Consider the following 12,500-nt stretch of genomic DNA (forward strand, 5'->3'; position numbering starts at 1 on the left):
CAGATTGATCTCTCAATGTAAATGGAGGCTCAGATTGATCTCTCAATGTAAATGGAGGCTCAGATTGATCTCTCAATCTGAGCAAAGTGCATAAATAAAAGGTGCGGAGACTCTGTCCAATGAGCTACGTCAAGGTACTTCCCTCTAACTCTTCTCCGTTCCTCTGGACCAATCAAAGAAGGAACGTCCTTCCTCCGGACCAATCAAAGGAGGACCATCCTTCCTCCAGACCAATCAAATGAGGACCCATCCTTCCTCCAGACCAATCAGAAGACCATCTCCCCAAAAAAACGAATGGGTCCGCAAGTGAAATTGATGTTGTGTCCTTCCTACGGACTAACCTGAGAGAAAGATGAGTTCCTTTTAAAACCTTGCTTTTTTTGTGTGTGGGACTTACCTGAGACAAAAACTAGGAAGGGCCAACAATACTCTCTCCTTCCAACCCAACCCTGCCTTATACTGCTGGGTGGACCAACGACACAGTGGAGAGCTGATTGGTAAAGGCTGTATAGCTCTGGAGATCACAGGGCACAAGGTGCTCGTTGGATAGGTTCGACTAGAAGACGAGAAGACTTTATGAATCCATGCCAGATGGAAATTGGACTGTGATAACAATCATCATTCTTTACACTTCTCTTCCTCGCAGTGACGCTAACCTGGATAAATAAACAAAAACAACTATAATCAACAACATGGACGTCATGCCAACACAACCCCGAGAGGCAGGGTTTAACAACAGAGTGGGCGGGGTTTCGGTGGCGTTGTCGGCGACCAGTTGGTTTGCCTTCCTCTATGGCTTTGCCCTACTGTCAATCATCCAATTTCCCACGGTGACGGGCGACTGTTGGCTGATTGAGGGGGAGAAGGGCTTCGTGTGGTTGGCTATCTGCAGCCAGAACCAGCCCCCGTACGAAGCGATCCCTGCCCACATCAACAGGTAAGAACCAGCCCCCGTACGAAGCGATCCCTGCCCACATCAACAGGTAAGAACCAGCCCCCGTACGAAGCGATCCCTGCCCACATCAACAGGTAAGAACCAGCCCCCATATGAAGCGATCCCTGCCCACATCAACAGGTAAGAACCAGCCCCCATATGAAGCCATTTCTGCCCACATCAACAGGTAAGAACCAGCCCCCATATGAAGCGATTTCTGCCCACATCAACAGGTAAGAACCAGCTACCATATGAAGCGATCCCTGCCCACATCAACAGGTAACCATGGCAGAGATAGGGTCCCTGCCCACATCAACAGGTAACCATGGCAGAGATAGGGTCGCTGCCCACATCAACAGGTAACCATGACAGAGATAGGGTCCCTACCCACATCAACAGGTAACCATGGCAGAGATAGGGTCCCTACCCACATCAACAGGTAACCATGGCAGAGATAGGGTCCCTACCAACATCAACAGGTAACCATGGCAGAGATAGGGTCCCTGCCCACATCAACAGGTAACCATGGCAGAGATAGGGTCCCTACCCACATCAACAGGTAACCATGGCAGAGATAGGGTCCCTACCCACATCAACAGGTAACCATGGCAGAGATAGGGTCCCTACCCACATCAACAGGTAACCATGGCAGAGATAGGGTCCCTGCCCACATCAACAGGTAACCATGGCAGAGATAGGGTCCCTACCCACATCAACAGGTAACCATGGCAGAGATAGGGTCCCTACCCACATCAACAGGTAACCATGGCAGAGATAGGGTCCCTACCCACATCAACAGGTAACCATGGCAGAGATAGGGTCGCTACCCACATCAACAGGTAACCATGGCAGAGATAGGGTCGCTACCCACATCAACAGGTAACCATGGCAGAGATAGGGTCCCTACCCACATCAACAGGTAACCATGGCAGAGATAGGGTCCCTGCCCACATCAACAGGTAACCATGGCAGAGATAGGGTCCCTACCCACATCAACAGGTAACCATGGCAGAGATAGGGTCCCTACCCACATCAACAGGTAACCATGGCAGAGATAGGGTCCCTACCCACATCAACAGGTAACCATGGCAGAGATAGGGTCCCTACCCACATCAACAGGTAACCATGGCAGAGATAGGGTCCCTACCCACATCAACAGGTAACCATGGCAGAGATAGGGTCCCTACCCACATCAACAGGTAACCATGGCAGAGATAGGGTCCCTACCCACATCAACAGGAAACCATGGCAGAGATAGGGTCTCTACCCACATCAACAGGTAACCATGGCAGAGATAGGGTCCCTGCCCACATCAACAGGTAACCATGGCAGAGATAGGGTCGCTGCCCACATCAACAGGTAACCATGGCAGAGATAGGGTCCCTACCCACATCAACAGGTAAACATGGCAGAGATAGGGTCCCTACCCACATCAACAGGTAACCATGGCAGAGATAGGGTCCCTGCCAAAATCAACAGGTAACCATGGCAGAGATAGGGTCGCTGCCCACATCAACAGGTAACCATGGCAGAGATAGGGTCGCTGCCCACATCAACAGGTAACCATGGCAGAGATAGGGTCCCTACCCACATCAACAGGTAACCATGGCAGAGATAGGGTCCCTGCCCACATCAACAGGTAAGAACCAGCCCCCGTACGAAGCGATCCCTGCCCACATCAACAGGTAAGAACCAGCCCCCATATGAAGCCATTTCTGCCCACATCAACAGGTAAGAACCAGCCCCCATATGAAGCGATTTCTGCCCACATCAACAGGTAAGAACCAGCCCCCATATGAAGCGATCCCTGCCCACATCAACAGGTAACCATGGCAGAGATAGGGTCCCTGCCCACATCAACAGGTAACCATGGCAGAGATAGGGTCGCTGCCCACATCAACAGGTAACCATGGCAGAGATAGGGTCCCTACCCACATCAACAGGTAACCATGGCAGAGATAGGGTCCCTACCCACATCAACAGGTAACCATGGCAGAGATAGGGTCCCTACCAACATCAACAGGTAACCATGGCAGAGATAGGGTCCCTGCCCACATCAACAGGTAACCATGGCAGAGATAGGGTCCCTACCCACATCAACAGGTAACCATGGCAGAGATAGGGTCCCTACCCACATCAACAGGTAACCATGGCAGAGATAGGGTCCCTACCCACATCAACAGGTAACCATGGCAGAGATAGGGTCCCTGCCCACATCAACAGGTAACCATGGCAGAGATAGGGTCCCTACCCACATCAACAGGTAACCATGGCAGAGATAGGGTCCCTACCCACATCAACAGGTAACCATGGCAGAGATAGGGTCCCTACCCACATCAACAGGTAACCATGGCAGAGATAGGGTCGCTACCCACATCAACAGGTAACCATGGCAGAGATAGGGTCGCTACCCACATCAACAGGTAACCATGGCAGAGATAGGGTCCCTACCCACATCAACAGGTAACCATGGCAGAGATAGGGTCCCTGCCCACATCAACAGGTAACCATGGCAGAGATAGGGTCCCTACCCACATCAACAGGTAACCATGGCAGAGATAGGGTCCCTACCCACATCAACAGGTAACCATGGCAGAGATAGGGTCCCTACCCACATCAACAGGTAACCATGGCAGAGATAGGGTCCCTACCCACATCAACAGGTAACCATGGCAGAGATAGGGTCCCTACCCACATCAACAGGTAACCATGGCAGAGATAGGGTCCCTACCCACATCAACAGGTAACCATGGCAGAGATAGGGTCCCTACCCACATCAACAGGAAACCATGGCAGAGATAGGGTCTCTACCCACATCAACAGGTAACCATGGCAGAGATAGGGTCCCTGCCCACATCAACAGGTAACCATGGCAGAGATAGGGTCGCTGCCCACATCAACAGGTAACCATGGCAGAGATAGGGTCCCTACCCACATCAACAGGTAAACATGGCAGAGATAGGGTCCCTACCCACATCAACAGGTAACCATGGCAGAGATAGGGTCCCTGCCCAAATCAACAGGTAACCATGGCAGAGATAGGGTCCCTGCCCACATCAACAGGTAACCATGGCAGAGATAGGGTCCCTACCCACATCAACAGGTAACCATGGCAGAGATAGGGTCCCTGCCCACATCAACAGGTAACCATGGCAGAGATAGGGTCCCTGCCCACATCAACAGGTAACCATGGCAGAGATAGGGTCCCTACCCACATCAACAGGTAACCATGGCAGAGATAGGGTCCCTACCCACATCAACAGGTAACCATGGCAGAGATAGGGTCCCTACCCACATCAACAGGTAACCATGGCAGAGATAGGGTCCCTGCCCACATCAACAGGTAACCATGGCAGAGATAGGGTCCCTGCCCACATCAACAGGTAACCATGGCAGAGATAGGGTCCCTGCCCACATCAACAGGTAACCATGGCAGAGATAGGGTCCCTGCCCACATCAACAGGTAACCATGGCAGAGATAGGGTCCCTACCCACATCAACAGGTAACCATGGCAGAGATAGGGTCCCTACCCACATCAACAGGTAACCATGGCAGAGATAGGGTCCCTACCCACATCAACAGGTAACCATGGCAGAGATAGGGTCGCTACCCACATCAACAGGTAACCATGGCAGAGATAGGGTCCCTGCCCACATCAACAGGTAACCATGGCAGAGATAGGGTCCCTACCCACATCAACAGGTAACCATGGCAGAGATAGGGTCCCTACCCACATCAACAGGTAACCATGGCAGAGATAGGGTCGCTACCCACATCAACAGGTAACCATGGCAGAGATAGGGTCCCTACCACATCAACAGGTAACCATGGCAGAGATAGGGTCCCTACCCACATCAACAGGTAACCATGGCAGAGATAGGGTCCCTGCCCACATCAACAGGTAACCATGGCAGAGATAGGGTCCCTACCCACATCAACAGGTAACCATGGCAGAGATAGGATCCCTACCCACATCAACAGGTAACCATGGCAGAGATAGGGTCCCTACCCACATCAACAGGTAACCATGGCAGAGATAGGATCCCTACCCACATCAACAGGTAACCATGGCAGAGATAGGGTCCCTACCCACATCAACAGGTAACCATGGCAGAGATAGGGTCCCTACCCACATCAACAGGTAACCATGGCAGAGATAGGGTCGCTACCCACATCAACAGGTAACCATGCCAGAGATAGGGTCCCTACCCACATCAACAGGTAACCATGGCAGAGATAGGGTCCCTACCCACATCAACAGGTAACCATGGCAGAGATAGGGTCCCTACCCACATCAACAGGTAACCATGGCAGAGATAGGGTCCCTACCCACATCAACAGGTAACCATGGCAGAGATAGGGTCCCTACCCACATCAACAGGTAACCATGGCAGAGATAGGGTCCCTACCCACATCAACAGGTAACCATGGCAGAGATAGGGTCCCTACCCACATCAACAGGTAACCATGGCAGAGATAGGGTCCCTACCCACATCAACAGGTAACCATGGCAGAGATAGGGTCTCTACCCACATCAACAGGTAACCATGGCAGAGATAGGGTCCCTACCCACATCAACAGGTAACCATGGCAGAGATAGGGTCCCTGCCCAGAGATGGCAGAGATAGGGTCCCTGCCCACATCAACAGGTAACCATGGCAGAGATAGGGTCGCTACCCACATCAACAGGTAACCATGGCAGAGATAGGGTCCCTTCCCACATCAACAGGTAACCATGGCAGAGATAGGGTCCCTACCCACATCAACAGGTAACCATGGCAGAGATAGGGTCCCTACCCACATCAACAGGTAACCATGGCAGAGATAGGGTCCCTGCCCACATCAACAGGTAACCATGGCAGAGATAGGGTCCCTACCCACATCAACAGGTAACCATGGCAGAGATAGGGTCCCTACCCACATCAACAGGTAACCATGGCAGAGATAGGGTCCCTACCCACATCAACAGGTAACCATGGCAGAGATAGGGCCCCTGCCCACATCAACAGGTAACCATGGCAGAGATAGGGTCCCTACCCACATCAACAGGTAACCATGGCAGAGATAGGGTCCCTGCCCACATCAACAGGTAACCATGGCAGAGATAGGGTCCCTACCCACATCAACAGGTAACCATGGCAGAGATAGGGTCCCTACCCACATCAACAGGTAACCATGGCAGAGATAGGGTCCCTGCCCACATCAACAGGTAACCATGGCAGAGATAGGGTCCCTACCCACATCAACAGGTAACCATGGCAGAGATAGGGTCCCTACCCACATCAACAGGTAACCATGGCAGAGATAGTGTCCCTGCCCACATCAACAGGTAACCATGGCAGAGATAGGGTCCCTACCCACATCAACAGGTAACCATGGCAGAGATAGGGTCCCTACCCACATCAACAGGTAACCATGGCAGAGATAGGGTCGCTACCCACATCAACAGGTAACCATGGCAGAGATAGGGTCCCTACCCACATCAACAGGTAACCATGGCAGAGATAGGGTCCCTACCCACATCAACAGGTAACCATGGCAGAGATAGGGTCCCTGCCCACATCAACAGGTAACCATGGCAGAGATAGGGTCCCTACCCACATCAACAGGTAACCATGGCAGAGATAGGATCCCTACCCACATCAACAGGTAACCATGGCAGAGATAGGGTCCCTACCCACATCAACAGGTAACCATGGCAGAGATAGGATCCCTACCCACATCAACAGGTAACCATGGCAGAGATAGGGTCCCTACCCACATCAACAGGTAGCCATGGCAGAGATAGGGTCCCTACCCACATCAACAGGTAACCATGGCAGAGATAGGGTCGCTACCCACATCAACAGGTAACCATGGCAGAGATAGGGTCCCTACCCACATCAACAGGTAACCATGGCAGAGATAGGGTCCCTACCCACATCAACAGGTAACCATGGCAGAGGTAGGGTCCCTACCCACATCAACAGGTAACCATGGCAGAGATAGGGTCCCTACCCACATCAACAGGTAACCATGGCAGAGGTAGGGTCCCTACCCACATCAACAGGTAACCATGGCAGAGATAGGGTCCCTACCCACATCAACAGGTAACCATGGCAGAGATAGGGTCCCTACCCACATCAACAGGTAACCATGGCAGAGATAGGGTCCCTACCCACATCAACAGGTAACCATGGCAGAGATAGGGTCTCTACCCACATCAACAGGTAACCATGGCAGAGATAGGGTCCCTACCCACATCAACAGGTAACCATGGCAGAGATAGGGTCCCTACCCACATCAACAGGTAACCATGGCAGAGATAGGGTCCCTACCCACATCAACAGGTAACCATGGCAGAGATAGGGCCCCTGCCCACATCAACAGGTAACCATGGCAGAGATAGGGTCCCTACCCACATCAACAGGTAACCATGGCAGAGATAGGGTCCCTACCCACATCAACAGGTAACCATGGCAGAGATAGGGTCCCTACCCACATCAACAGGTAACCATGGCAGAGATAGGGTCCCTACCCACATCAACAGGTAACCATGGCAGAGATAGGGTCCCTACCCACATCAACAGGTAACCATGGCAGAGATAGGGTCCCTACCCACATCAACAGGTAACCATGGCAGAGATAGGGTCCCTGCCCACATCAACAGGTAACCATGGCAGAGATAGGGTCCCTACCCACATCAACAGGTAACCATGGCAGAGATAGGGTCCCTACCCACATCAACAGGTAACCATGGCAGAGATAGGGTCCCTGCCCACATCAACAGGTAACCATGGCAGAGATAGTGTCCCTGATAGGGGGGTTTGTAATCAGTGATTTTATTTAAACATAATCTGTGTTATTGATATGTTCTATTGTCCCAACTGTTCTTGGATGCATTTTCTTATTTTCATTTGATTAAATTGCATAAATTGGATTCCCCAGATTTCCTGCTTATTCCCAACTGATTCCAGAAATATTCCAACTGGGATTTTCGGATAACCTGGGAAACTTGGGAAAATTAGGAATTTTGTAAATTTGGGAATTTTGCAACCCCAGGCAGAAGCCATTGTTTAGGCATTCTGTGTGTTTTATTTTCCTTTGTTCATCTATGTTTACTTCTAGTTAGGTTTTACTTGTTGTCATGTGAATGGTTCACTGTAAATTTGAAGAAAAGAAAGACCTGTATCAACCTGTTGACCTTCGTCAGTTTGTTTTGTAAAGTGTGTTATTGCAAGTTTAAATGCACTTTAAATAAAGTCTGCTTTGAACAGCACCATCGTGGACCTGAGGCTCAACGAGAATAAGATCAAGAGTATCCATTTCTCATCGCTCAGCCGCTTTGGGAACCTGACGTACCTCAACCTCACCAAGAACGAGATCTCGTACGTGGAGGATGGAGCCTTCTCGGCCCAGTTCAACCTGCAGGTTGGTCCTGAACATCACAGTGATTCTTGGGGCTCTGGTGAACTACGTAGGGAGAAGTGTGCCAATTGGTACATTACCTTCAATCACATTACCTCCCGTTACCTTACCTCACCTCACGTTACCTCACGTTACCTTACCTCGCGTTACCTTATGTTACCTTACCTCACGTTACCTTACCTCACGTTACCTTACCTCATGTTACCTTATGTTACCTTACCTCACGTTACCTTACCTCACCTCACTTTACCTCACCTCACCTTACCTCATGTTACCTTACCTCACGTTACCTTACCTTACCTCACATTACCTTACCTAATGTTAACTTATCTTACCTCACGTTACGTTACCTCACGTTACCTTAACTCATGTTACCTTATGTTACCTTACCTCACGTTACCTTACCTCGCCTCACTTTACCTCACCTCACCTTACCTCATGTTACCTTACCTCACGTTACCTTACCTTACCTCACATTACCTTACCTCACGTTACCTTACCTCACCTCACCTTACCTCACGTTATCTTACCTCACGTTATCCTACCTCACGTTACCTTACCTCACCTCACCTTACCTCACCTTACCTTACCTCACGTTACCTTACCTCACCTCACCTTACCTCACCTCACCTTACCTAACTCACGTCATCTTACCTCATGTTACCTTACCTCACCTCACCTTACCTCACCTCACCTTACCTTACCTCACCTTACCTTACCTTACCTCACCTTACCTTACCTTACCTCACGTTACCTTACCTCACCTCACGTTACCTCACCTCACGTTACCTCACGTTACCTTACCTTACCTCACGCTACCTTACCTCACCTCACGTTACCTTACCTCATGTTACCTTACCTCACCTCACGTTACCTTACCTCACCTCATGTTACCTTACCTCATGTTACCTTACCTCATGTTAACTTACCTTACCTCACGTTACCTTACCTCATGTTAACTTATCTTACCTCACGTTACGTTACCTCACGTTACCTTACCTCATGTTACCTTATCTTACCTCACGTTACGTTACCTCACGTTACCTTACCTCATGTTAACTTATCTTACCTCACGTTACGTTACCTCACGTTACCTTACCTCATGTTACCTTATCTTACCTCAAGTTACGTTACCTCATGTTACCTTACCTCACATTACCTTACCTCACGTTACCTTACCTCACCTCACGTTACCTTACCTCACGTTACCTTACCTCACGTTACCTCACCTCACGTTACCTTACCTCACGTTACCTTACCTCACCTCACGTTACCTTACCTCACGTTACCTTACCTCACGTTACCTCACCTCACGTTACCTCACCTCACGTTACCTTACCTCACATTACCTTACCTCACGTTACCTTACCTCACCTCACGTTACCTTACCTCACGTTACCTTACCTCATGTTACCTTATCTTACCTCACGTTACGTTACCTCATGTTACCTTACCTTACCTCACGTTACCTTACCTCACGTTACCTTACCTCATGTTACCTTACCTTACCTCACGTTACCTTACCTCACGTTACCTTACCTCATGTTAACTTATCTTACCTCACGTTACCTTACCTCACCTCACGTTACCTTACCTCCCGTTACCTTACCTCACTTTACCTTACCTCACGTTACCTCACCTCATGTTACCTCACCTCATGTTACCTTACCTCACGTTACCTCACCTCATGTTACCTCACCTCATGTTACCTCACCTCACGTTACCTTACCTCACCTTACCTTACCTCACCTCACGTTACCTTACCTCACCTCACGTTACCTTACCTTATCTCACGTTGTCTTCTCACATTACCTTACCATACCATACCTTACCTCATGTTACCTTACCCTACCTTACCCTTTCCTACCTTACCCTTTCCTACCTTACCCTCTCTTACCTTCTCTTTCCTACCAGGTGCTGCAGTTGGGGTTTAACCGTCTGAGGAACCTAACAGAGGGAATCCTCAGAGGGCTGGGGAAGCTGCAGTACCTCTACCTACAGGCCAACCTGATCGAGGCAGTCACCCCCAACACCTTTGAGGAGTGTCCTAACATAGAGAACGTTGACCTCTCCATGAACAGGATTCAAGTGCTGGACGGAGGCTTGTTTACGGGGCTCAGTAGATTAACAACGTGTGAACTCTACACCAACCCGTTCAACTGCTCCTGTGAGCTGTTGGGATTTCTACGCTGGTTGGCAGTCTTCCCCAACAGGTGATAAAGCACAAGTTGAAGCAAAATTGAATATTCAATTTATTTTCAATGACTTGTCAATAAACTGAAAAGTAGAAGCTATTTATTTCAAAAGTGTGTCCCATTTTTTATTTTATTTTTTTATTATGTAAATTAAAATGACTTCCTGCATTGACTGCCTTAAACTTTTGATTTGACCCAAACACTGGTGACCGCCGCGTGTTCCCGACCAGGACCAACGAGAGGATGGTGTGTGATACTCCGGCCGGGTTCTCAGGCTACAGCCTCCTCAGTCAGAACCCCCGGATGCCTGCGACACGCAACGCTCTACACATGCTCACTATGGTGGGTCGACTAAAACATATCATGATTATTATCATTTACAAAATATTTTAAAAAATCCACCCTAAAATGAACTATCTTTTGGTATTTGTTTCATTTGTCCGTTGTTGATATAGTCCCAAAATGTTTTGCTTGTCAGCAATCATGTTTTCAAGATATGTAAACGTTAAAGATACAGAAATGCATCTGGTATGATGCCATGATAGAGTGTTGAGACAGCGTTGGCCATCATAGTAGGTTGTCATAGTAACGGTATATCGTTCATAGCCGTTAGAATACACTACATCGTGTTATATTCTACGTTCATTGTGCGTGGGAAATGAGCTTTACAAATCAATTATTGTTATTGTAGCCTAGTGGTTAGAGCGTTGGACTAGTAACTGGAAGGTTGCAAGTTCAAAACCCCCGAGCTGACAAGGTACAAATCTGTCCTTCTGCCCCTGAACAGGCAGTTAACCCACTGTTCCTAGACCAGTTAACCCACTGTTCCTAGACTAGTTAACCCACTGTTCCTAGACCAGTTAACCCACTGTTCCTAGACTAGTTAACCCACTGTTCCTAGACCAGTTAACCCACTGTTCCTAGACCAGTTAACCCACTGTTCAAGGGCTGTCATTGAAAATAAGAATTTGTTCTTAACTGACTTGCCTAGTTAAATAAAGAAAAAATAAAAATTGTTATTGTTATGATTACTTTTATAACAATATTTGTATGATTATTGCTCTGGTTATTTTTATGATGATGATGATGATGATGATGATGATGATGATGATGATGATGATGATGATGGTTGTTGTTGTTGTTTTAGGTGTGTACCGACGACGGAAGCAACTCTTTCCCGAACATCATTGTTCAGTCAGAGTTTACGACCCTCCCACCGTACTCTCCCTGCGGATTGGACGACTGCCCTTCTGGAATGTCTCCGGAGGACCCAATCAGCATCAGCCCCGCCTACCCGGATCTGAACAACAAGCCTAGTATGAAGGTGAAACAGGTGAGCCCCCAGGTGAAGCTGTTCCTACGGGCTCGAAGGGTTGTGTTTGTGTGTTACAGAGTTCAGAATGTGCCTCAGGCCAATCCACAGCTAGCTTGAAATGTTCCGGATGGAACCATCCAATCGGTACCTTTTGGGCCTCGACCTGTTGGAACATTGTCAAGGAGGGCGATCACGTGTGTTGGTTGGAGTCCAGTCTGGGGCCAATCTGCCCCCCCCCCCCCCCCCCCGTTACACGTGTGTTGGTTGGACTTTCTCTCTCTCTCTCTCTCTCTCCCTACTCTCTCTCTCTCTCATCTCTCTCCCTTTCTCCCTACTCTCTGTCCCTCTCTAGATCTCCCACTCCTCGGTAGTGATCACTACTCCCTACTTTCTGTCCCTCTCTAGATCTCCCACTCCTCAGTAGTGATCACTACTCCCTACTTTCTGTCCCTCTCTAGATCTCCCACTCCTCGGCAGTGATCACTACTCCCTACTTTCTGTCCCTCTCTAGATCTCCCACTCCTCAGTAGTGATCACTACTCCCTACCCTCTGTCCCTCTCTAGATCTCCCACTCCTCGGCAGTGACCACTACTCCCTACTCTCTGTCCCTCTCTAGATCTCCCACACCTCAGTAGTGATCACTACTC

At 49.4% G+C, this 12,500-nt stretch overlaps 1 protein-coding gene across 1 annotated transcript in view; it reads left to right on the forward strand.

Moving 5' to 3' along the window:
• Positions 1–692: 692 nt before the first annotated feature.
• LOC135535710 (protein ELFN1-like) overlaps positions 693–12,500 on the forward strand; it is a 23,972-nt gene continuing 12,164 nt past the window's right edge. Inside the window, exons 1-5 of the mRNA XM_064962140.1 lie at positions 693–937; positions 8,192–8,345; positions 10,257–10,555; positions 10,768–10,879; positions 11,685–11,870. Of these exons, the coding sequence (XP_064818212.1) occupies positions 693–937; positions 8,192–8,345; positions 10,257–10,555; positions 10,768–10,879; positions 11,685–11,870 (996 nt within the window). The remainder of the gene's footprint in view (positions 938–8,191; positions 8,346–10,256; positions 10,556–10,767; positions 10,880–11,684; positions 11,871–12,500) is intronic.

The sequence above is a fragment of the Oncorhynchus masou genome, unplaced genomic scaffold, assembly GCF_036934945.1.
Source record: "Oncorhynchus masou masou isolate Uvic2021 unplaced genomic scaffold, UVic_Omas_1.1 unplaced_scaffold_504, whole genome shotgun sequence".
In the NCBI taxonomy this organism is placed as follows: Eukaryota; Metazoa; Chordata; class Actinopteri; order Salmoniformes; family Salmonidae; genus Oncorhynchus; species Oncorhynchus masou.